Source organism: Hibiscus syriacus, unplaced genomic scaffold, assembly GCF_006381635.1.
Source record: "Hibiscus syriacus cultivar Baekdansim isolate YM2019G1 unplaced genomic scaffold, ASM638163v2 tig00116996_pilon, whole genome shotgun sequence".
NCBI classification, from domain to species: domain Eukaryota; kingdom Viridiplantae; phylum Streptophyta; class Magnoliopsida; order Malvales; family Malvaceae; genus Hibiscus; species Hibiscus syriacus.
In genome coordinates, this window is record NW_024063512.1 from 264,202 (window position 1) to 290,171 (window position 25,970).

The 25,970-nt window shown below is 36.2% G+C and overlaps 4 protein-coding genes across 4 annotated transcripts; all 4 read left to right on the plus strand.

Annotated features, from left to right (window-relative positions):
- LOC120193775 (HVA22-like protein e) lies at positions 1-25,383 on the plus strand. Its single transcript, XM_039196219.1, has 6 exons — positions 1-5; positions 3,398-3,404; positions 24,292-24,300; positions 24,887-24,916; positions 24,996-25,118; positions 25,197-25,383. Exons 4-6 carry the CDS (start codon positions 24,900-24,902, stop codon positions 25,360-25,362), a joined length of 306 nt encoding a protein of 101 aa, XP_039052150.1. The 5' UTR covers positions 1-5; positions 3,398-3,404; positions 24,292-24,300; positions 24,887-24,899; the 3' UTR covers positions 25,363-25,383.
- Positions 12,220-14,973, plus strand: LOC120193774 (gamma carbonic anhydrase-like 1, mitochondrial). Its single transcript, XM_039196218.1, has 2 exons — positions 12,220-12,670; positions 14,447-14,973. Exons 1-2 carry the CDS (start codon positions 12,298-12,300, stop codon positions 14,821-14,823), a joined length of 750 nt encoding a protein of 249 aa, XP_039052149.1. The 5' UTR covers positions 12,220-12,297; the 3' UTR covers positions 14,824-14,973.
- On the plus strand, positions 15,694-18,908 carry LOC120193773 (SUMO-activating enzyme subunit 1B-1-like). Its single transcript, XM_039196217.1, has 10 exons — positions 15,694-15,939; positions 16,016-16,067; positions 16,561-16,756; positions 16,885-16,964; positions 17,065-17,181; positions 17,559-17,609; positions 17,748-17,814; positions 18,190-18,293; positions 18,376-18,480; positions 18,587-18,908. Exons 1-10 carry the CDS (start codon positions 15,857-15,859, stop codon positions 18,689-18,691), a joined length of 960 nt encoding a protein of 319 aa, XP_039052148.1. The 5' UTR covers positions 15,694-15,856; the 3' UTR covers positions 18,692-18,908.
- Positions 21,834-23,152, plus strand: LOC120193772 (heavy metal-associated isoprenylated plant protein 7-like). The gene is made up of 5 exons (XM_039196215.1): positions 21,834-21,857; positions 21,952-22,117; positions 22,212-22,417; positions 22,524-22,611; positions 22,694-23,152. Exons 1-5 carry the CDS (start codon positions 21,849-21,851, stop codon positions 23,113-23,115), a joined length of 891 nt encoding a protein of 296 aa, XP_039052146.1. The 5' UTR covers positions 21,834-21,848; the 3' UTR covers positions 23,116-23,152.
- Positions 25,384-25,970: the final 587 nt, after the last annotated feature.

Sequence of the window (25,970 nt, forward strand, 5' to 3'; positions counted from 1 at the left end):
CACAAGTTCAGTGACCGATCCTTTGTTGATATAGTGGAGGAATCTACAAAACTGATGCAGAAAGGTTCAGTGGAGGATTACCATGACCGATTTGAAGAACTACAACCTCGCAAGCTCTTACAAAATCCTACCTTAGGTGAGGATTTTTGTCTCTCTTTTTATCAGTGGGCTAAGAGAAGACATTAAACACAGAGTTAAGACTCTTGACCCTAAAACACTTTCTAATGCATGCAGGCAAGCTAAATTGTATGAGCTATCTGTCGAGTTTGAAAACAGACGATTGCGGTCATCTTTTAGAAACCCACCCTACCCAAACCCAATATCTGCTTCTAAACCAAACCCACTACCATTAGCTCAAAAGGGCGCATACATACCACTTCCAAAACAGAACCTTATTGACTACAGAAGACAGAATAACCTATGTTTTAAATGTGGTGAGAACCTTCTTCAGCTCCTATTTTCTTTACAAATCTAGTAAAAGACAGTGTCTATTATTTCAGATAAGGAGATTATTCTTGGTTGTAATTGTGAGGCTGATAAGCTAGCAAAGGAGGGGATTGGGTGTTTGTAAGCTTTTTATTTAGTTGTTCTTTGTGTTTTTACAAAACAATTGTATTAGGTGATTGTTTAAGTCTTATGTAACATGTTTATTAATAATATATTGAGGTACTCTTTTCCTCTTTTCGCTAGTCGGTTCTTTCCTTAGGTTAAAGGACTACTATGAGGGAGGTTTTTAATGAGGCCTTCTACTTCTACAAAAAAATGTGGTGAGATGTTTGCTTCAGGCCATCAGTGTAAGCCACGACACCTGCACATGATTTTTGAGGAAGAGGCTGCTATACCTTCAGAAGCTTTACCTAGTGATTCAGATCAACCAGTGTTACAAGAAGAAGAGAGCTTAGAGATTTCTGTGAATGCTATTATTGTCTGCATTGGCCATAATACATTGAGAATCCATGGAACCATTCAAGGCATGCCATTAAACATTTTGATTGATAGTGGCATTACTCAGTTTTTTAACACCACAATGGGCTAATACTGGTATTCAAGTGACTACCCCTTACCCTTTGGCCATTACAGTAGCTAATGGACAAGAACTTTTCAGCTCAGCTAGATGCAACAAGGTAGAATGGCAGATGTAGGGTCACTCCTTTTTACATGATTTCATACTACTAAAATTGGGTGGAAGTGATATGGTGCTAGGGGTTGACTAGATGAAATTATGTAGTCCGATCTTGATGGACTTTAACAACATGACACTGAGCTTTGTACACCAAGGAGAATAGATTGTTATACAAGGCCAACAACCTTCTACTACTTTGCAACAAATCTCAGGGGCCACCTTGTTGAAAATGACAGCCTCGTATTCATCTATTTTGGGTCATGTGGTAATGATGAGTATGACAGGGAATTCTCCACATATTCTTACAGCAATCCAACTTCTACTGGAAAAATATAATGCCATTTTTGCTGAGCCTGAAGGCCTACCACCTACAAGAAGCCATGCTCATACCATTCCACTCAAACCTGAGGCTACACTTGTTAATTTAAGACCGTACAGATTTACTCATAATCAAAAGGCTGAAGTAGGAAGGCAGATTGCTAGCATGTTCTCCTCCTCTATTATCCAACCTAGCAAGAGCCCATTTGCCTATCCATGTCTCCTAATTGAGGAGGATGATACTTGGAGATTTAGTGTAGACTACAGACAGTTGAATAGTATGACAGTAAATGATAAATTTCCTATTCATGTGGTTGAGGATCTATTGGATGAACTAAATGGGGCAGTTTACTTTTTCAATATTGATCTGAGATCAGGTTACTGGAAAATCAGAATTAAGGCGGAAGACATCTACAAGACACCATTCATAACTCATCAGGGCCATTATGAATTCAAGGTAATGCCTTTCGACCTCACAAATACCCCTGCTACATTTGAAGCACTCATGAATGATTTGTTTAGCTCATTCCTTAGAAAGTTTGTATTGATGTTCTTTGATGACATCCTAGTATACAGTAACTCTATGACAGACCATATTACTCATTTGCAAATGGTTTTGGTCGTTTTGCAAGCGAACCAATTATTTGCCTACTTGTCCAAATGTTTTTTGGACAGACTCGGGTGGAATATTTAGGTCTTATCATTTCAGCTGCAGGAGTGGCTACTGATCCTAGCAAGATGGAAGCAATGAAGAATTGGTCTGTGCCTAAATCCTTAAAGTCTCTGCATGGGTTTTTGGGTTTAACAGGCTACTTACTACAAACGATTTATCAGAAATTATGGAACCATCGGCAAACCTTTGACACATATGCTAAAGAAAGATAATTTCAAATGGAACCTTGAAGCTTTTACTGCTTTTGAAGATCTAAAACAAGCTATATGTGTTGCCACTGCTTTAGTCTTACGAGATTTTTCTAAGAGCTTTTAGTTAGAAACATATGTCAGTTATGGGGGCATAAGGGATGTACGTTCTCAAGATGGCAGACCTATAGCCTATCTTAGCAAGGCTGTATGCCCTAGACACTCTGCCCTTTCCATATATGAAAACTTGCTACCTTACTAGCAGTCTCTAAGTGGAGACATTATTTGGAGATCAAACCTTTTGTCATTAAGATAGACAATTAACCCCTAAAGTATTTTGGAGAAAAAATTAACTACCATCATACAGAAAAAAAGGGTTAACTAAACTGATGGGGTTAGACTACACTATTCAATACAGAAAAGGAAAATCTAATGTGGTAGCAGATGCCTTATCTAGGCAGTGGGAAGATCAAGCTTAATGTCTTGCTATGGGAACTACCTTATTAATAGCCAACTGGGTTCAGGATGTAGAGGATAGTTATAAGGACACACTGGTTACTGAATGGATTTTATTCTTGAATGTCAATTCCAAAGCCGACCCTAGATGGAAATATTTAAAGGCTATCCTCAGATTCAAGGACATTTTATATTGGTACTGCTGGGAGTCTTAAACTACATATTCTTCAAACATTGCATGATTCCCCTCATGGAGGTCATTCGGCAGCCCAGGCCACTTATCACAGGATTAAATCTTATTTTTATGGGCCTAGACTTAAGGCTATGGTGGATACTTATGTGAAGTCCTGTGAAGTTTGTCAACAAACTAAAGTGGAGCATATAGCAAAACCAGGCCTGCTGTAGCCCCTGCCTATTCCTCACTAAGCCTGGGAAATAATTACAATGGATTTTATAGAAGGCCTACCTACATCATCAAGGAAGAACTGCATTCTGGTTGTGGTAGACATGTTCACTAAATACAGTCATTTCTTGGCATTGTCCCACTCTTATTTTGTAGTTGGTGTAGCTAAGTTGTACTTGGATAATGTCTATAAACTACAGTTCCAGCCTAAAATGGCCATTTCAGACAGAGACAAGACATTCACTAGTCTCTTTTGGAGGGAGCTAATGAAGCAATTAGGAACTAAAACCCTGTTTAGTATTGCTTACCATCCTAAAATAGATGGACGAACAGAGAGGGTCAATCAATGTCTAGAACAATATCTGAGAGGACTTTGTTTTTTTCAACCTAAGCAGTAGGCCAAATGGTTGCCTCATACCGAATGGTGGTACAATACCACCTACCACACCGCCCTAAAACTCACCCCCTTTCAAGCTTTATATGGCTACAAACCTCCTACAATGGTATGACACACAGACTCACAAGTACAGAATGTAAGTGAATTGATGAACAATAGAGAAGAAATAAGACAGCTAGTTAAGCAGCAGTTAGAACATGCTAGCAATCGAATGAAGCAACAAGCAAACAAGAACATATCAGAGAGAATTTTCGAAGTGGGGTATGAAGTTTACCTCAAACTGCAACCTTACAGACAAACTTCCCTCGCCTTGCGCAAAAATCTGAAATTTACCAACGCCATCACGACTACACCCCGTATTCCATGTTAGTCTCCTGAAGAAACATATTGGTGAATCAACATCATCTACAACTGATCCTCCTGCAGTAGATGAAGACGGTCAGTTCAGGATCGAACCTTTGATGATATTGGGCAGAAGAATTGTTAATCGAAACAACAAACCAGTGACTCAGCTGCTAGTTGATGGGCAAATCTGGATGAAACGAACGATACTTGGGAAGATTTCTCCGTTCTCAAAGGTCAATTTCCCCGTTATCCAAGGTGAGGGAGCTCGTTGGTGCCTTTCCAGTTAAGTTTCCTGAGCTGGAAGAGGGTTTTGAAGAAGTTGGAAGTTCCATTCACTCTTCGGAGGTGCAGTTGGCCGTGAGGTTTTCTGAGAATGAAGAAATTTTTTTCTACTGTTTGGGGACTAGTGCTAGAGGCAGCATCCTGTCGGGTGAGGGTGTGGAGGACATGAACATAGGAGAGGCTTTGATGATGGGTCCGAGGAGCGACGTTGGGGGTCAGAGGATGGTTCTTTCCCAAATGGAGGGAGTGGGGGAACACAAGACATTGCTGGTGCATGGGAGAGAGAAGCAGTGGATGTCTTTAAGGATAATTGTTTGCCTGCACGTGGTTTTGTGGAGAGTAAGGATTTTTTAATTAATTCTCCATACAGGATGGTCTCTTAGTGTCAAAGGAATTGGAATATCTGAGCCTAAAGGATAAAGTGGATCTGTTGGTTCACGTGGAGAGGGATAATGAAGTTGCCTTTAGGAAAAATAGTGAGTCTGCATGTGCTTTTGTAGGCTCAAAGGATTATTTTAATGATTTTCCCATGTTGGATGGTCGGGTTGAGATAAGGGAGGTGGAGGAAGGGATTCATGAGGGTTGTTCTTACAACTATGCTTTCGTAAATCCAAAAGGTATCGCAAGGGAGTACATGAGACCTAAGGTGGGTTCTGGCAACAAATTTAGATCTAAACAATTTTTTCAAGGGAATTTTACAGCTCCTAAAAGAAAGTATAGGGGTTCCCGAAGCAAGAGCCATCAGAGTAAGGTGCATTGGGAGGAAGAGGTGTCTGTTTTTGATGGCAGATTCACTTATGAATCTGATTTTCCAGCATTGAGGCAGTCTCAACAGAAGGATACGTTCAATTCCTTGCCTTTTGGGAAAGATTTGGGTTGTGAGTCTAATGGCGCAGTAGTGTATCTATTGTCGGAAGACGATGGCGGGGGAAGGAGTAGAAGGTTCAGGTGATCTACACCATGCTTTTTGTCTGGAGCTGGAAGTTCGGATGGTCTTTAGCCAACAAGACGTGGTGATGTGGTGGAAAGGCGGCTATATGCGTGTTTTTTTTTTGTTTTCTTATCATGTGAAAGCTCCGTGGCCTTTGAGTTAGAAGTTGGCTTTTATGGTTTTAGTCAGCTGTCACCCTTGGCTTTTTTCTGGTTGTTTTGTTTGATTGAGTGTCTATCGGGCCTCGTTTAGGTTTTTTGTTTGGCCAGTCTTTTTTAGGCTGTTGTTGTTGCTTTGTTGGATTAGGCTGGTTCTGGTAGGATTGTTGGTGGCTGTTTTTGGTGTTTTGTTCATATTGGGGGTGGCTCCCTGGTTGTATCGTGTTCTTTCTATGGTTAATAAAATCTTAAGGCACTCTTTTCCTTCTTCCGCTGATTAAGGAGCTTCTCTATAAGCTCCTTTAATCATGAAGGAGGTTTTTAACGAGGCCTGCAATTCCTATAAAAAAAAAGGGTCAATTTCCCACATTTGATCCTTGGGGACAATGATCGTCTCAAGGGGCAAGTATTGTCACAGTAGGAGAAGGACGAGGAATCGAAGAAGAATTAGGGATGGAAAGGCAAGGGTTAGGGATTGAAAGAAGGAATTGAGGATTGAATTAGCCGGCACGTGAGAGACATGGAGAAAATTAACCTTCAGCTGACCTAGAAGCTATGTGAGTCAGCCCAGACTTGGAAGACCATTACATGCTGAAGAGAAACATAATCGGTTAGCAAGGACAACCACCTGACAATCTTAGATTCTCAGTACTATTGTAAACAAATAAAATCAGTACCTTGTATAGAATCAACTATGCATATTTTGAATGAAAATCTAATTCCTCATCTCTTCCTTTCTTCTACCTACGTTCTTTTCTCTCTATTCTTCTCTATTGTCTTGCAGGATATAACATAATTTTTTTTTTCGAATTCAAGCTGGACAGGTGAATTAACGGATAGGAGATCTACAACTGGTTATTGTTCATTTGTTTGGGGAAATTTGGTTACTTGGAGAAGCAAAAAACAGGTTGTGGTGTCTCGAAGTAGTGCAGAAGCAGAGTTTAGAGCAATGGCACTTGGAATTTGCGAAGGAATTTGGCTTCAAAGACTATTAACCGAGTTGGGGTTATGTGCCGACAAATGTTTTGAACTTCAAAGTGATAGTAAATCTACAATAAGTATTGCAAAGAATCCAATTCATCATGATCGCACAAAGCATGTGGAGATCGACAGACATTTCGTCTCTGAAAAGGTGAATGGTGGATATTTGAAGTTCAATTATGTTTCAGTGAAGAATCAGTTAGCAGATATTTTCACCAAGGTACTTTCAAGAATTACCTTTGATGAGATTACATCCAAGTTGGGTCTTTTCAACATCTACTCCCCAACTTTAGGGGGAGTGTAGGTTATGCGATAAGTCTTATTAGTTAGCAATTTAATGTAATACTAACTCTTAAAAAGTTTAATAGATAAGGATAACTACTAGTTAAATAGACAAGGATAACTATTAGGTAGTTTATTTCTAATAGAAAACTTACTCCTAACTTTTACTATAAAAGCAAGATGTACTTTCACCTATCAATATACGTTTAAAACTTTTCTTTTCTCCACTATGCTGATTACTCTTTATCAACAAGTTCTTTATTTGTAATCTCAACTAATCTTTTCTAATGCTTGGAATTCTGGATTGTGATGTGAACCTTTTTCTGACTGATTTGTAGGTTATATGGAATTTAATAGTTGTTTCATTATATTGTCATTTCTCCTAATTGTGAATTCTGAACGAAATGGTTGGTGCCTTACTTCATGGCATTTTTAAGATTGCTATAAGTTTCTTAGTTTTTTCCTTTCTGTGCTTTGGTTGTTATATTGCAGGCTTGTCGAAATGCTCTTGATTTGCATAGGAAAAAATTTCAACGTAATGCACCGCTTCTAAGACGTGAATTGACTTGGCAGTATGTATCATGCTTCTGGCAATTATTAATTTTCTTTCATTATGATTATTTATTTTATTATTTCTTGTTGGGTACAATTGATTTAATAGCCATTTGGGGAAGAAAGATATTAGTGGACAGCCGGACACATGAATGTTAATTATGACGAAAAAACCCTTTCAGTAGAGGTAAGCTATATAAATTCTACTTGTTCTTTTGGGCGTACTTACAATTCGTTACTTATGTATTTCGCCTGGTCACTATGCCCATTTAAGTCCTAAGCTGTCTACTCAACATTTTACAATGGGTTTCCTGATTCCATTCGGTTTAACAAGTTAAAATGCCTCAAGATACATCAAGCAGCACTGTTCATGTCGTGATACTAGGGGACTTTCAGGTTTCTAAATTCGTTCCATATACTCTTTAGAATTTGTTTTTCTGGCTTTCAAGGTCATCACTACAGAAAATTATTTACATGTGACTTCCTGGCTATTGTTTAATCCAAATAAATGTTATATCTTTTTGTGAATTTTATACTCCCAAATCATCTATAAGTTAGAGGTTAGAAGAGTCTGGCATTTTCATAATTGATTAATGTTGAACTCTAGTACTATTCTGATAATTTGTTAACTAGGAGGGGAGCGCTCTTTCTCAACATTATGCTTTGCGCTGGCTTTCCATGATATGACCAAAGCCCCATTTCGAGCTATGGATGAGTTTGATGTGTTCATGGTGAGTGTTTTCTTTTTTCTTTTTTGTGTTGGGGACTTGGGGTTGTAGTAATTAGCATCACATCCCTTGGGATTAAGGTAAATGCCATTGCCAGGTCAAGAAGCAATAACTCGTGAACTGAGCCGTGCCGTTATTTGTAATATTTTCCTCCATGATATAGTTAGCCGAAAAATCAACATGGACAATTTAGTTGACTTTGCATTGGCTCAAGGATCCCAATGGATATTGATCACCTCATGATATCAGGTTATTGTTTATACTTGTATATGCCCCCCTTCTTTTTCCATCCGTCTTTCTTTCTAATTCATAGACCATAACCATGTTGAGTTATGAGGCCAGACTCAGTCGGCCATAATATGAAGAGGTTAATAGGGTGTCTTAACTCTTGTAATGTATGAGAAAAATAATTAAGGTAGATAATGTGAAAAAAATGTATAAATATAGAGGGGCTAGGCATGTGATGAATTCAAGAATATAAAATTTGTGAGTAACAAATGGGAAAAATTAAAACTTTTACCAAATAAAAGTTTAACTTAATAATTCAATTTTTTTAATATAACAATTTCTTTTGACAAATTTTAAACCTAGTTCTATCTAGAGGGGAGGAGAAAGGGGGACTCTAGGGAAAGGAAGGGAAGTGTTCATGGTGGGTCTAAAACTCTTAAAAGAATACGAGGAAACAAAAATGAGTAGCTTGATCAACCCGCCGAATATGTTTGCTTACTATAACAAATTTATCTTGTTTAAAGCTTCGAACGTAAGAGACATAATTAGTTATGCCTTGTAGCTTTAAAACTAAATGATTCGAAATATACAAAATTATAAGCAATCATGTAGCAATTAGTAGTGTTTGTTACTACTTACTAGTAAAAGAATCACTGTTATACCTTTGCCGAACATATTTAATAATGTGGATAATTACCGTCTAAATTATTATAATAATATTTTTATGATTTTTTCTTAAATTAATATTGAAAAAAAATTATTCTGAAAATGACATCCATTTATGTCATATTGGACGAAGGTGTGCCTCCGTGATAGTGGCTTTTGAAAGGCTTTTCCTCAAGGAAGCGCATTTATTGGTTGACCTATTACGTAGCAAAGGCGCTTAAGGTAGTGATTTTCAAAAGGTGAAAAACAATTAATATGACCTATAACAGAAGGAATATTTGAATATAATATATAGAGCATGAAACAGAGAGAAAGAAAGCAATAAAAAATAGGGTTTTGTTTTGAAATACTAACAAACTAAGGATCTGGTGGGAAGATGAAAGGAATGTCTTTTCTTGTGTCTGTGGGAGACATTGCTTACTGTAACAGAAAATTATAGAATTGTATGGCCAAAGGTAAAGGCAACAAGGGAATGAGGAAAAAGTGGCAGCAAAAGAAAAAGATTATTTGTATATAACAAGGAAGTTGTAATTTGTATGTTTTTCCATCGCCTCTTTCTTTTAAATATTTTCTTTGCTGTTACCAACCAAGAAAAGGAGAATAAAATCATAATGATGAAACCTCCCATGCAACCAGCAGTTTGAGAAACCATGAATCTCTCTCCATCAAACCCTTCTTTCCCTTAAATTTGCCTTATGTAAAGATCAAGCTTCTCTAAACCGGTCAGTTTTCTTCACATAAACCATGAAGAAACCTCCATTTCTTCCATCTCTGATCACATTTTTCTGGGGATCATCTATGTTAGTGTCATGTGCTTCTTCACTGCCTCTCCCATTGATTTTCTATTTTGTCGTTGAAATCCTCAAAGACCTTGTTTTCAGTTTCAGAGACTGGGACCCTCCTGCATTTTCCAAGTCTGGTTTTGAAGACCTGTTTGGTGTTCATGATCTGGTGTCAAGTGCAATTCTAAAACAGCTCAAGTCACGTCTCTGGATCTCTCACATGGGAATCTCTCCAGTGTTATTCCACCGAAAATCAGATATTTGAGGAGTTTGTTTAACTTGAATTTGAGTGGGAATTACTCTGATCGGCCTCTTCAATGAGCCATTTTTGAACTCCAGCAATTTAGAACTCTTGATACCAGCCATAACTATTTCAATTTGACGTTACATCCTGGGGTTTCCACTTTCCAAGCTTAGGTTCTTGAGAATCTTCAATGGATATAGCAACGATTTTGAGGGTCCATTATTGATAGAGTTTGTATTGTTACGGTTCTTGGAGCAACTCAATCTTAGGGGAAGCTACTTTAAAGGTGAAATATCAGCTATTTATGGAAGGTTTACCAGGTTGAAGTTGCTTGACCCGGCTGGGAATGCAATGGAAGGCACTTTACCACGTCAACTCAGATTCTTGACTCAGCTTGAACGGATAGAGATTGGCTACAATGCTTTTACAGGCACCATACTAGTAGAGTTTGCATTGTTATCGAATCTGAAGTACTTGGACATCTCAAATTGTACACTTTCAAGTCCACTCCCGAAAGAACTCGACAATTTAACTAAGCTGGAAGCTATGTACTTTTTCAAGAACAGTTCACCAGTGAAATCCCGGCGAGTCACACGAACTTGAAAGCTCTCAAGGTTCTTGATTTATCTGATAACCAGCTCAGTGGTGCAATTCTAGAAGGTATATCTTCTTTAACAGAGCTAACGCGGTTAAGCTCGATCGACAACTTTTCTGGTACAATCCTGGAAGGAATCAGTGAGTTACCAAATCTCAACACTTCGCTTCTCGGAACATCAACCTTAGAGGCATTCTTCCACGGAAACTGGGTTCAAATGGGGACTTTCTATCACTTTGATGTCTAGTTGAATTATCTCACAGGTCCAAGCCCTCTAAATCTTTGCTATGGGAACAAGCTTGTCAAACTCATCATGTTTAACAACATGTTCACGCATGAGCTACCTTGAAGCCTTGTAAGCCGCACTTCACTTTCAAGATCCTCAATCCAAAACAATATTCTCAACGGTACCATCCCTTGCGGTTTCAGACTCTTGAAAGACCTGATGTTTATTGATGTAAGAACAATTTTACCGGAGAGATTCCGAAGGATTTTGGCTGTGCACCGATGTTACAGTTCCTAAACACCTCCGAGAACTCTTTTAATGCAGCGAGCAACATTTGGGGTGCACCAAGTTTGCAGATATTCTCAGCCAATTCAGCCAAGCTAACTGGGGAAATGCTTGATTTCATCAGCTGTAAAAACGTGTACAAAATCAAGCTCTCTAAACGGAAACATCCCTTGGGACATTGATCATTGTGAAAAGCTTGTCTTTGAATTTAAGCAGAAATTTATTTACTGAAATAGTTCCATAGAAAATAGTAATCGTTTAACATCAGTGTCGTCTTCAGTAGAGGTTTCAACATCAGAAGCTTTAGTTTGAGGTTGAGGGGAGGAATCAGCAGATTCCGAGTCCATTCTACTTCTCAAATACAATCAAAGTTACACCGGTAATCTGAAAAAAAGGAAAGAATTCTAAAACTATGAGTAAAAACCACATTATCAGATCATCAATGAGTTGCAATACAAATTCAAGGAATCAATCCAAAAGTAAGCCAAGAAAAAAGCATGTGTTTTGCTTATTGAACAAAACATAATCTTCACACTCAAAACATTGTCTTTACTTTTTTTTATCTAAATAGACATTTTGCTTTGAGAAGCAAAATTTAATGGAGCCAAAGGAGTTTGGAATTCCTTGAAACAAATTTCGAGCAATAAAATTAATATTTCAAATTCAAATCAATCGTTTTCTTTATATGCATAAATTTAAGCACCAGAACGTCCTAATTCAACAATGAATTGAATGCAATTTGTAAAATATTAGATCAGCTGTTTTCATTTTCCTCGTGCCCGGATATAAATGAAGAAAAAGACTATACCCCTGACGAGTGCTTTGAGTTCATCTTCACCAAAAGCTTTCAAGCACACGAATTCATCGGCCAGAGCCTCAAAGTCGGACTGACTGGCAATGGGGAAGATGAACAACCTATGGATGGGGGGCGCTGGTGGAAGAAAGCTATGATTTTGGCAGGTTGAAGAAAAGTAAAAAAGGATAACTGAAAATTTGTACCTAAAGTGTTTTTATTTGTAAAAAGATCCATAATTAATATTTTATTTAAAGTATAGGGGTTAAAAGAAAATTTATCCCTTTCATTAATATACATCATCAACTTAACGACATTTAACGTTTTAATGATCAAAATTTAATAAAATGATAACATAAGTGATTAAAATTTATCTTTTCTGAATTTGGTGGACGAAAGTGTACAAAATAAAAAGGTAATTGATCATTTCAGTGGTTTATCCTAAAATAGATTAAGAACATCGGTGTCCTGGTTATATCGTACTCGAGTTGTACGAATGGACATGACTGTCAGGTTTCTGGCCTTTGTTGAAAGCCCATAAAAAGAATCTGACTTGGAGTTTGGGCTTTTCTTCCTTTCTCATTTCTCTTGTTGAAGCTCCGAATTCGCTCTCTCTCTCTCTCTCTCTGCTCTGAATCGTTTATCGTAATTACCATCAGCAATGGCGACATCTATCGCAGCTCGCTTCTCCAGAATAACCGCGGCCTCGGCATTCTCTGGATGCCGTAACGTGATTGCCTCTCGTAGTTTCGCCACGGAGGCGGCCAAAACGATCTTGCCATCGTCAGATCGAGTGAATTGGGACTACAGGGGTCAAAGAAAGATCATTCCTCTTGGCCAGTGGGTCCCTAAGGTAGCTGTCGACGCTTACGTTGCCCCCAACGTTGTCTTGGCTGGTCAAGTAACCGTCTACGACGGAGCCTCCGTGTGGAATGGCTGTGTCCTACGTGGCGATCTCAACAAGATCACTGTTGGGTTCTGCTCTAATGTCCAGGAACACGGCGTCATTCACGCTGCTTGGTCCTCGCCGACCGGTAATCCGTTCATTTCTCTTTGTACTTTTAGATTTTCTGGAACATTTGGTAAAATAAATTTTAGGGTTTGGGGTTTCTTGGGCTTGTTTATAATCAAAATTTAGCTTTAATTAGATTGTGTTTTGGTTTTAAACTGTTAATTTAAAATTGGGACGAGCTCAAGTAATTAAGGATTTAATTAATTGAGATTTGTATATTATATTATAATCTATTCAATGAAGCTAAAATGAGAGAAATTGGTAGGAGGAAGAATATCTGTAGCTGCTAGAATTTAGGAGTCTGGTTACTAGGAGCTATTTGTGTCTGTACACTGTAAGCTAAATTATTTTACTCAACGAACATCAATATTTTGTAGTTCTTTTATGAGTCTTATTGTCAGATGGAGAGCTATTTGTATTTAGGGGTCATTGTGAGCTTTACAGCGGTCAGTAATCTCATTTTCCTTTTGATTCATCACTTAAGATCTACTTGTTGGTCCATTGGATTGTATCTCGAAGGATAATTTATTATTTTGGCGTTCAATGCATTGCATTGTCGAAATACTCGTAACTGAAAGACCAAGTATAATATGAAAAGGAAGGGTAAAAGAAATGTTGATTTATAATACTGCTTTTTTAGTTGTTAAGAATGTATATGAGGCGGAAAAGTTTTTTTTTCCAGAGTGACAAGGAAGTGAATTGCAACAGTGATCACTCTTAAGCCGTAAACATGGTTCTTGTTCCTTGTTCTTCATAGTGCAGTGTGAGGCTTATGGTTGCTGCTGTGGGTTTAGTTGTTTAGTAGCTTAGACCATCTAAGATTAATCCTATTTCAATAAAAGGAAGGACTTGGATCCCCTCTAATACGATAGGGAGTTTTTAAATAATTGATTATGAATCCATCTGAAAACATAGTTACATACAGGATAATGTCCTCCTGCCTCCAGGAATTACAGCCTGAACAGCAGAATGCAGTTTTTAGATCCCCAAAAATGGTCTAAGGGCTTTCAGTATAACTAATCACATTTAAAGGGATACTGTCAGTGCCCTTTTATATTTGCACTGATACGATTGTGTGATTTGCTTTGACATGTTAGTTATATGGTGCATGGGTGCAAAAGACAGGTTAAATTATTTTAAAGAACTGGATAAATGTTTGCAAGCAATCTGTAACATAACAACAACCTTGTCTTCTGGACTTTTCGTTTTCATAATCTCTTTTCGTGGATAGATAGAGACGCATAAGCTATCGTATCATCTTTTGTTAAGCATCTGTCTCTATGGTACCCATTAGCAACTATTAAGCTCTAAGTTCTAACCCACTGGTATAGGAAGTGGAGATACAATGCAATGATATAGCTTGCCTTTGTGTGACCCTCACAAATTGCTGGTCCTTTTCACTGTGTCTTTTAATAATTCCAGGAATCTGATATTTGCAACATACTTTCGAAGTTGCATGTCTTTCAGAAAGTGCATTCTTTTCTTACTGTCAAGAATCGATTCAGTCTTGAATCTTGTTTATTGTTTACTCCTCTTTTGCTACCTTTTCTATTTTCTCCCGTAAAACCCGCAAATCCACACATAATATCATGTCTGCCTCGTTCATGAAACCGGAGATTGATGCAGTGTTATGCTGTGTAGTCGCAATGAATCATATAACTCAATATTTGTATAGATAGAGCTTTATTTTGTCCATGTGCTTCTCAGGGTTCAAGCTGATTTCTGTTCCTTATTGGCATCATGGGAATACTATTTTGACATGACTATGTTTAATTCGTAACATTGTTCTATCTTAAAGGACTTCCAGCGGAGACATCAATTGAGAGGTTTGTGACAATAGGTGCATACAGTCTCTTGAGATCATGCACGATCGAACCAGAGTGCATTATTGGACAACATTCAATTCTTATGGAAGGTTCCTTGGTGGAGACGCACTCAATCCTTGAAGCAGGTTCTGTAGTTCCACCAGGTAGGAGAATCCCAACTGGTGAGCTTTGGGCAGGAAATCCAGCTAGGTTTGTTCGAGCCTTGACCCACGAAGAAACCTTAGAAATCCCTAAACTTGCAGTAGCAATCAATGATCTAAGCAAAGAACATTTCTCAGAGTTCCTTCCTTACTCAACAGCATATTTAGAAGTTGAGAAGTTAAAAAAGTCCCTCGGAATAACCATTTGATGATTGCCTTTCATTTCTATTTTCCCATAATATTGGCTGCCCCTAGTATTCCTTGGAAGGAAATAAGCAGCCAAAGAACACCAACAAGAATATTTTCTGTTGTTTATCCATGCATTTCCATCATTAAAAAGACCACTGTAGTTGTGAGCTTGCAAGTGAATTAATATCTTTGTTCAAATGACATTATCATCATTACTTTCAACAACTCCATTGGACCAGAAATTCATTTTGATTTTGGAAATATATATCCAGGCAAGGTGTGGTAAAACCCAAGTAAATTGTATTTCGTGAAACCATATAAACACGAATAAATAATTTTCAAAATTTTAATCAAATATTAAACAGTTTATTAAAAAATGACATTTAAAATTGGTAAATCATATTCACATCTCAATTCGAGCTTGAAGAAAGTTCTTGAATCAATACTTGATTCCAATATAGAATTTATCAATTAAGTTGTGTCACTGACAATGATGTTAGTGTTTTTATAAGATAAGTTGAGATTTTGATCACATTAAGTATATGTGTTCGTATACTGAATATTATTTTATAATCACATCTTATATTGTTATAAAAATATAAAATTAAGATTTTTTTTTAAAAAATCAATTATTAATTTGAAATAAAAAATGTTTATATACCAGTTTTGAAAACAAAATCAATTTCAATTTGCACAATCAACCAATGTTAAACATATTACGATATTTTCTCACTTGGTGCATGAAAAAGCATATTTCAGTTTGGACTGCCATAGATTGAGGCCCAGTTTTACAAATAAACTAATTTTGAGTGGAGTTAATGGCCCAAACCCACAAATAAGCAATTAATATTCTCCACTCAAACAAGAGAGAATCAAAGTTTGGCCCTTTACTTAAAATCTGCCCGTTTCTTCTTCTTAATATTACACTTTCAAAATCTCCAAACTTGGGTTTTTTTTTGAATTTTGATTCTGGGTTCTAGGGTTTGTATTACTATGCTTATTCTGATTGTGTGATTTTTTTATTTCGTTGGGATTCAAATTTTAAAGCTTGATATGAACGGGGAGGAGTTGACAGAGCAGGAGACTGCTCTTTATGATCGACAAATTAGGGTTTGGGGTGCTGATGCTCAAAGAAGGTATCTTTAATCTATTTTATTGTGATTTTATTTTATTATTGTTTTTTGTTCATATGAGTATTTTTGATTGTTTTAGATTGAGCAAATCTCATATACTAGTTTATGGAATGAAAGGGACTGTTGCAGAGGTATAATATCTTCACCTTTTTTAAAATATGAGTTTTACTCGCTTTGTTGCTAGGGTGTGTAACCGAGACCAGTCAAACTCGTGTTGTAAGAAACTGCTTTAGTAAAGTTTCAATTGCTAAATTAGCTCAATGAAGCTCATTTATCTAGTAAAAAAAAGCTCCATTATTGAATTCAACTCCAAACTTGATTAGTTATACTTGTTTTCATGTCCGGTTTGGGGTTGTTTTCCGTACTATTTAAAAGAATAACTCGGTTAGGCTCTTGAGCTGCTTGAGTTAAGCATTAGGTTACTTGAATTCGGCTTGCTTAAGGTGCTCAAGCACGATAATGAACAAGCTGAATTAAAGTTTTGTTTCAAGGTGATCTCGATTTGCATGTGAACTCAAGTGTCTCATTCACATCCTAATTGTCACCACTATAGCTCTTTTGTTATTGTATTTTTTCTTTTCTTTCTAATTATTAATATATGTTTAAACTTGTGGCTATGGGTAGTTTTGCAAGAACATTGTACTGGCAGGAGTTGGTAGTGTGACATTGGTGGATGACCGTGCAGTTAATGAGGAAGCTTTGTCCACAAATTTCTTGGTACTGCCTGATGAAAATCTGTACCATGGGAAAACTCTTGCTGAAGTCTGTTGTGATTCTTTGAAAGAATTCAACCCCATGGTTCATGTTTCTGTAGAAAAAGGTTAGCTTTTTTTCTTGGCCATCTGTTTTGTGGTTTTGAGCATCTTATGGTGAAAAATTCGGAATGCTTGTAATTTTTGTGCATTTTGGGTAGCCGTAGAGTGACATCTCCTTTTGGGGGGATTGCAGGTGACATATCAACATTCGGTGTGGAATTCTTCGAAAAGTTCGATGCTGTGGTCATCAGTTGCTGCTCTCTTGCAAAAAAGGTATTAGCTAATATCATTCCCGATGCATCTTATAGCATGTAGATGATATTTCGTGTCGAGCATATTTTGACGCCTAACTGAAACCTTTCTTCAATTGCAGAAATTGATCAATCAGAAGTGCCGGAAGTTACCCAAGCATATAGCATATTATACCGTTGACTGTAGAGGCTCTTGCGGTGAAATATTTGTTGATTTAAAGAACTATAAATATTCAAAGGTGATAAATATCACACATTTAACTAGTGCTCATTCTCTAATAACAATCGCACCACAATTTGCATTCTGCATCTTGTACAACGTACACAAACTCATTTTAGAAACTAAAAGGACGGATAATAATTCCAGATTCATGAATTAGAAATGCAATTGTCGGTACTAATCGTGGGAATTTCTGTGGGAATTTCTAGTTGAACTTGGTTTTTTTTCATGAATTGTTCTTGTGCCTCTAGTGTATTTTCTGCTTGTTTAGTTGGTTTAACACTTAGTCTTAATTGTGCCTTATGATGTGTATGATGAGCATTTAATACTCTTAGGTACCCTATTTCTCTGACCGAATGTGTAAGCTTGTATTCTTGCTTTTATTTCTTTTTACAGAAAAAGCTCGAGGAAACCATTGAATGCCAACTAGAATACCCGAGCTTTGAGGTATGTGATAGACTTATTCTAAACAATTATTAGTACCTTGACACATAATGTGCAATGCTGTCCTCAATGCATATTATGCATCCTAAATGTGTGCATTTTGTTAATTTATTTTATTATGTACATTCCTTTCTACTACAGGATGCCATTGCAGCCCCTTGGAAAGCGCTTCCGAAGAGAGTGTCAAAGCTTTACTTTGCTATGAGAGGTATGCTAAATATACTCTTTTGCTTTCCGGACAAGAAATAGGGGAAAACAAATCAAAATCAAGTAGTATTTGGATCTGATGAATAGTTTACTACGATGATTGTAGGCAAACCGAGGTCTCCCTTTTTTACTCTCATGCTTGCATGCCTCTTGATGAACCATTTTAATGTGCCCATTAAATACAGTTTACCTTCTTTTTGTCCATGCATTTTTCCAAGCCAATTATGTGGTGGGTAATATAGTTATATTTTATGCCTTCAGTTTAGATTCGTTAAACTTATCCAATATTACATGATACCAGGTTTATTTATAAGCGTTTCTTTTTAACTTGCCTATATTCATACAATGGATCACATAGTTGCCTCACTTCTTACAGTGATAGAGCAATTTGAAGATATTGAAGGTCGTAACGCAGGACAAACATCAATTGCTGATCTTCCTGGTGTTCTGAAGCTCAGAAAGGAACTTTGCGAAACAAATGTATGGTACTAGGCATTTTGTCATCATCATTATCTAGCAGCGTGTTGTATGTTCGTACTTACATTATAATAATTTCTTGCAGTCGGTGAACGAGTCTCAAATACCCGATGCACTCCTAGAACGACTGCTAACAGGTACAAGTGAGTTCCCTCCAGTTTGTGCCATCATTGGAGGAATCCTTGGCCAGGTTTGATTTTTGGCCTTATTATTCTCGCTATCAATCAAAATATCGAAACTATCAATTACATCTATAACCGTATTAACTCTACATGATTGACCTTTAAATGGTGTAGGAGGTGATCAAAGCAATATCAGGCAAAGGGGATCCTCTCAAGAATTTCTTCTTCTTCGATGCCATGGATGGGAAAGGCTTGATTGAGGACATATCGAAGCCTTGACATGGGTAGCTGAGCCACTTCAATCGAAGTGGGTACGCAAAATTGTAACTTAAGCTTGTAACTTTTCAGCCTCCTCCGCCTGCTAACATCCATCTACTGATATTGTTTCCTAAAACTCTTGAAGTTCAGAAAACTCGAAACTTTTGACCTTTCTTAAGAGACTTTTAGAGGAAGGTTCATGCTTTAGGGCATCTAATCTATAATTATATTACTGAAATTTGCTTATGTTGCTCTCGACTCTCGTATCCGACATATGGATATGATCTTTTAAGTATCTATTTAATGACAAAATGAGCAAATACTTGTATTATAAATGTCAGTGTAGTGTAGTGTTGTGTTTGTATGGTGTGTGTTATTAATATATTAAGAAAATTTAATACAAATACTTTCTTTCTAATCACTTCATACTATTAAAAATAAATAAATAAATAATCATCGGTTCTCGACAGTCCCACAAATGATAAAAAGTTTAAAATTATAAATGATGAACCAAAACGTGGGTACATTTTGTCCCGCAATAATGCCATTACTAATCACATTCAAAAACCAACGTCTCTAATCCATTTATTCAAAATCCCCAAAAAGTGAGCAGAGTAATGATCGAAAGTTAAAAAAGAAGAGACCCTACCATGGAAGGACCTTGTGCAGATGAAGAAGAAACCGAAGGCCAAAAGCTTCAACTTCTTTTAAAGAACCTGGAACATGAATAAGACTTCATAAACAAAAGACCTGAAAAAAAAAAAAACTCTTTATAGAACTTCGACGGGCTTGTCTAAAACGACCAAAACCCTCGGACATGTCTTCACCATTCAAGGAAGCTGCATGGAAAGTGAGGACAACCGACTTGGAAGTGGAAGAGATACTCCGAGAGAGAAGAGCGGCCATCGTGAGCGGTAAGTTGAAAGGAAGGCGGCTTTTTGAGGACGTCGAGGATGAAACCAGAGTGGGTTTTGCATGCAGCGGGTTGGAGATTGGTTTGGTTGAAGAGAACGAAGTTAGGTCGGTTTTCTCTTACGAATCTGATGACGATGAAGATGAAAACTGGATGCCGAGGAAAGAACATTTGTCCCCTTCGTCTCCCCATTGTTCTTATTCATCATCATCATCTTCTTCTTCTCTGTGTGCTGCTGAGACAACAATGGGGGGAAAGAAAATAGCCTGTGATATCGTAGAAAGTGGAAGGGCGAGATCGAATGTCATCAAGGTCTCTATTGCCATTAGTTTAATTTTGTTCATTGTTGTCATCTTCTCAACGGGGAGCGTTGGTGTATATGAGGACGAAGAGGTGATTCTAACCCCAACATGAAAGTACTTTTCTTAACTTGAGATCAACATGCTAAGAATATCGATGAACTAAATTCTGAATTTAACTGCTTTTTTCATGTTTAATTTCATTGATTTGTTTGAACATCAATGTTTTTAGTTATATAGTTTGCACGTAACTGAGCCTCATTCTACGGTTTTAAGGTCTAATGACATTTTTGGTCCTCAAAATTTTACATTTTTATCAAATTGATTAGGTCTGATTTAAATTTCATGTTCTTGGGTGAAAAAGTTGAGGAGAATGTCATGTTGAAAATCAGACCTAGTGCAATTTAATTAGTTAATTGTAGGCAATAATATGAAGTTTAGCCTCTTAAACCAATGCAACAACTGCCAACAGAGAGCCAAAATTCTGAATCATATGGCATAGACTTCCAATGGAACATCTGGAACGATGCGGGATTTAATTTTCTCGAGAAAGTGTAAGAAAATTAGTAGTGCACCACAGGCTCAACGAACGAGAGTTTAATTTTAAAAAAATATTTATGATTTTAAAAATAAATTATGAATTTTCATATACATTATAAAAAATTGATTTGCCAGATACCATACCCCATGTTTCAACAAAAAAATAAATGGATCCGCTCTTGATGTACCAATAAAGATTAAATTTTGTACAAAAGAGAGACCAAAATCATGATCACATGCCATGGTCAATCAAATAATTTCACCATACACTTGATCCTCTTTACATCGTATGATTAATAAGACCATTGCCATCAGCAAACAAAACCCTTTTTTATTTTTCTGTATTGAGTTTTAATTAATTTCCTGTGCTTGTGTGCTTCATCTTTCTCCTTCATGTCTAAAACACCAAAACTCACTCTTTTTACAGTTATTCTAAAGGATATATATATATCGGTCACCTTTAAATAAACATTATGAACTTGGAGTTTAATTCTGATAATTTCAAAATTGAGTCAAATCAGAGTCATCTCGTATTCCTCATCTTATGACTCAGCCAAGAATGTCAATTCCTTTATAATTCCCTTTGGATTGTGGCTTATGAGTCAACCATATTCCCCACTCTTTGAATTTTTAGGCTCTCCTTTTCATTCAATGGTGTTGACATAATTTAAAAAAAAATATATTATAAAAGATATATTATTATTATTTTTAGTTTTTAAAGTTACGTTTTGACTAATCAAGATCGACCCGGATCGTACACCTAACTATAGTGTGTGAGTATCCAAACGAAAATTTTCTACATACATAAGGACCCGAACTCAAGACATGCTTAAAAGATATCAAACTGTTTACTGTTTGAGCCAACTCTATTAGTATATTTTATTTGTTTTAAAGTATTTGAGTTTAATTTCGATAGTTTAAAATAAGAAGTTAATTGAGTCCAAATAACTAATGGTCGGCTTAATTGCTTGTGAGTTTAAGTGGATTTTTATTACACTTCTTTGCTTATAAATATTAATTTAAATTCGAAACATGATTTATTATGTTAAATGTGTAATATAAAGATTATATTCTTTTAAAAATAAGCGGGCCTAATTAATAATGATGCAATTCAAAATCTAGAATTCTCTATTTTCTTTTTGAAAAATTAATCAATTTTTTTAAAGGGTATGAGTAAATTTAAAACCAATTCCGAGCCTCCATTTGTCTCAACCTCGTCCATGCTCTTAAACACGTGGCATTATCGGAAATGCCACGTCATGTTATCATGACTTGTGTGGTATATTCTCACCATCCATCCTGTTTATGATGATATGATCAATGATGATAAAATCCCCTACCTTCCGTTTAGTTTCACATGGTTTTAATCCTCTCGGAAACCTCAGTGAAGAACCCAACAGAAAAGAAAACAAATAAGCTCTCATCAATGGGGGAGGTAATGATCTTAAAACATTCTTCATTGTCTTCCAGTTTTTAACACATGTTTACTTGAATCTTATTTGTGTTCTGGGATTTTATTTGTCCAACAGGAAGAAAAGAAACCTGCAGAGGAGAAAGATGGTGAAAAGCCATTGAAAGAGGGGAAAGAAGAAACGAAGGAGGAAACGCCTCCGCCGCAAGAGATTTTTTTGAAGGTTTACATGCATTGCGAAGGGTGTGCTCGGAAAGTTCGTCGGTGTCTCAACGGCTTTCAAGGTTTTAAATATAAAACAAAACAACTTAAGTTTCGGTTTTGTTTATTTGATTTGGATTTTGATGAAATTAATGCATTTTGTTTTGTAATTTGTAGGGATTGAAGATGTAATAATTGATTGTAAGAGTAACAAAGTGGTGGTAAAAGGAGAGAAAGCTGATCCTTTGAAAGTTCTCGAGAGAGTTCAAAGGAAGAGTCACCGGAAAGTGGAGCTTCTTTCGCCGGTTCCGAAACCACCGGCGCCGGAGGAGAAAAAACCAGAGGAAAAAGAGAAATATAAGCCTGAAGAGAAGAAAGAAGAGGTCAGTCTCTTTCATGAATCACTTGATAAAACATTTTATGTTTCCTCATTACCTAATCCGATAAATTTCGGGTTTTTTCCTTTTTCCTCGGCGATGAATTGTGCAGCCGGTGCCGATCACGGTGGTTCTGAAAGTTCATATGCATTGTGAAGCTTGTGCTCAGGAAATCAAGAAACGTATTCAAAGAATGAAAGGTTGGTCCATTTAAAGATTCTATGTAGTTATGAATCGTAATTAATTGACCTTTTTAATATGAAGAAGTGTGTTATTTTTCAGGTGTGGAATCAGCTGAAGCAGATCTAAAGAATTCCGAGGTGACGGTGAAGGGAGTGTTCGAACCACCGGAACTGGTGGCGTACGTGTATAAAAGAACCGGGAAGCACGCGGTGGTAATGACGCAAAATCCGCCGGAGACGAGCAAGGAAGACGGAGGGAAAGAGAAAGCTGAAGATGTCAAGAAGGAAGAGAAAAAAGGCGGTGAAGAGATCAAAGATAAAAAGGACGGAGGTGATCAAAGCACGGAACCCAAAGAAGCAGCCGTGGAAGAAGCGCCGGTTGAGACTGAGGAGAATAAAGTGGCGGTGGAAGTGAAGAAGAATGAATATTATTACTACCCGCCAAGGCATGCTACGGAGTTTTATGGATATCCGCCTCAGATGTTCAGTGATGAGAACCCTAATGCTTGCAGTGTAATGTAAAAAGATGAAGGATTCAAGGGCATTGTGGGGATAAGAATAGAAAAGAACATTGAGTCGTCTTGTTCCTCGGCTTGCCCCCGTCATTTTACTCTGTACGCTCTGCCTAATGGCTGTACTATTGGTATTAAAAAAACAGCTAAAGCTTGTACCCTTTTTATATTATTTAAAGATGTAAATCTCAAAAATTTTGTATTCTCTGCAATAATAATGGATGGTTGGATTTTGTAAGTAAGTTTTGGTGATTTTTTTCTTAATGTCATAATTATTAATGATATCTGGTGAACCCTTTTGGTTGTAGAAGGAGGCTATTTTTCTTTTTTGATAATTCTATATATACACTATATATACACGGCTCGAAATTTTTATATTTAATTTGAAAACACGTGAAACAGTTAATATTATTCTATTCATCTTGAAAAATAATCCTCTGAATGAATTATATTAAGAATTAAAAAAAATTCACTTATATTATCTTCTCCATTTTATCATATAAACACAAGATAATATTTGATTAAATTTTTTTAATTATTTAATAATGAATTATCATATTTTTTAAATCTATATTTCAAATTTAATTTTTTTTAAAGAATAACAATCTCTTAATTAATGAAATCGTAAAAAAAGTTATTTTCATTTTTTAAAAAAGGATATTGATATTTTAATGTTAAACATATATATCATAATTTATAAATACTTGGTAATAATTAAAAGTGGAAAAATATGGATATCTTTATAGTATAAAATATTAGTACAAATTTTTTAAACAATTTTGATATTATTTTAATCCATTGATTTAGTAAAACAAATCCTTAATCCTGAATATTATGAATGAATATATTAAATTGAAAGTGTGATGATGATTTTAAATTGACATTATAAATGAAATGAAATGAATTAAATTAAATTAAGAGAATCTTTATAGAATATTTTTTTATAATTTATTTAAACTGATTGATTAATAAAATAAATATTAATTATTGTATAAAAAGAATTTTAAAATCTTCAATATATTTAATTATTATCTAATATTTTATATAATTGATTAATAGATTCATGAATGTTAAACATACATTTGATAACTTCTCACCGAATCAAACTTAGTTAAAGTAAAAGAACAACTAAGACCAATTAAAGTTACCCAAACAGCTATTTGAAGCTTAAGAACAGTAGTGTGTTTTCATTAGCAGTAAGCACACAACTCAACCCAATCAGAAAAGAATCCAAAAACAAAAACAAAGGCAGCAAGCAAACCCAACCAGAGGTCTAGAATAAAGAACAAACTCGAAGCAGCACCAACACCAACCTCAACAACTGGCCTCATATAATCATTGTCAAATACAATAGATCACGAAGAACATAGGATTTTGTATTAACAGAATCAATTTTATAAAATTTAAGAGAATAAATATAAATTATTAATAAAAATATACAAAAATAATAAATGATGAGAGGGTTTCGGTGTATAGATCAAATATGTTCATGTGGGATACAAAATAAACCCAATAAACATTTTATTAAGAAATTGCAAAGCAACAACATAAAAAAAGGGTTTTAATTGGATAGTAAATCAATGATCATATGTAATCTATCTGGACGGTGCTTAATCTCTTTCCACACGTCCAAGGCAGAATCCGATACTGCTCTTCTTGCCACCTGGTACTTTGTCCCCACATGGTGTCGGTCTATAAAACCCTGTATTAAATTTCAACGAACAACAAACACAAATATTTCATTGTATCCATCTTATAACTTCACACGCACCTGATGTTTGCAGGCCTGTGGTGATGTTGCTGTATCCATTGTAAGAAAAAAGATGGAATTTTGTTGTTGGTTTTTATCATTTTAAACATTTCTTTAGTTAATTTTTGTTTGTGTATTAGATATGCATCGGTTATAGCAATAGAGAGTCCAGGCAAGGAAGACGACGAACAGTGGCTTGCTTATTGGATTCTCTATTCATTCCTGACTTTAACAGAGATGGTGTTTGAATCGGTCCTAGAGTGGTAACAGCTTAACAAAATTTGTTAATATTAGATTTATATAATATATATTGGTTAATAGTATATAATTGGAAACTGTAGGATACCTATTTGGTACTCGGTGAAGCTATTGTTCATAGCATGGCTGGTTTTACCCCAGTTCAAGGGAGCCTCTTTCATATACGAAAGGTTTGTGAGGGAACAGATGATTAAACATGGGATTTTGAGGCGCCATAATCATAGTTCTCCTGATGGAAAGGGCAAATAGAGATTTGTGCAGTTCATCGTCCAAAAGAAAGTATGCTAAAAAAATCCGATATGTATATTCTGCAGATTCCATATTTGTATCCCACATTTATTTCGGAATTTGTATTGCAGGGGGAGCAAGAGGCTTCCTGAGGGACAAAGGGTAGAGCTGGTTGATCCTGTGTTGCTTCATTCTTAAAGCTTTGATAGTGGTTGTAAATGGTTACCCTTTGTACAAGTTTTTTCAGATCTTTGAGAACATGTTCTAATGATTAGCAGTGAGATTATTGTGAAAGAAGAAAAACGAAGCTTTGACTATGTTTGCAGTAATCCAGTGTTCAAGTCTCAAAAAGCAGTCTCATCTCTGTGTCAGAAAATATGAAGTTTAAATCCTTATTCCCTCTCTCCACCACCCATCGAGTTTCACTGACTGTATCCATGGCAGCGCAACTTCATAGCTTTGGCTCGCTCGAACAACATCCACAATGTTCGGTTATAGAAGTTGAGGTGGCTTTTCGTTTCTTGAAACTCCAAAGCGGCCTGAGTCATACTTGTCATCACCATCACAACTTGAAGACTGCATGCTACTACTGTTACCAGAATCCATGGTGAAAAACTTTTATTATAATT

Excerpts from the sequence above, each read along its gene's own strand:
- LOC120193774 (XM_039196218.1), top strand. The coding sequence starts at position 12,298 with ATGGCGACATCTATCGCAGCTCGCTTCTCCAGAATAACCGCGGCCTCG. Across the intron at positions 12,671-14,446 it reads TGCTTGGTCCTCGCCGACCG|GACTTCCAGCGGAGACATCA; the intron begins GTAATCCGTTCA and ends TCTATCTTAAAG.
- LOC120193773 (XM_039196217.1), top strand. The coding sequence starts at position 15,857 with ATGAACGGGGAGGAGTTGACAGAGCAGGAGACTGCTCTTTATGATCGA. Across the intron at positions 15,940-16,015 it reads GGTGCTGATGCTCAAAGAAG|ATTGAGCAAATCTCATATAC; the intron begins GTATCTTTAATC and ends TGATTGTTTTAG. Across the intron at positions 16,757-16,884 it reads TCATGTTTCTGTAGAAAAAG|GTGACATATCAACATTCGGT; the intron begins GTTAGCTTTTTT and ends GGGGGATTGCAG.
- LOC120193772 (XM_039196215.1), top strand. Across the intron at positions 22,118-22,211 it reads GTGTCTCAACGGCTTTCAAG|GGATTGAAGATGTAATAATT; the intron begins GTTTTAAATATA and ends TGTAATTTGTAG. Across the intron at positions 22,418-22,523 it reads CTGAAGAGAAGAAAGAAGAG|CCGGTGCCGATCACGGTGGT; the intron begins GTCAGTCTCTTT and ends TGAATTGTGCAG.
- LOC120193775 (XM_039196219.1), top strand. Across the intron at positions 25,119-25,196 it reads TTTGAATCGGTCCTAGAGTG|GATACCTATTTGGTACTCGG; the intron begins GTAACAGCTTAA and ends TGGAAACTGTAG.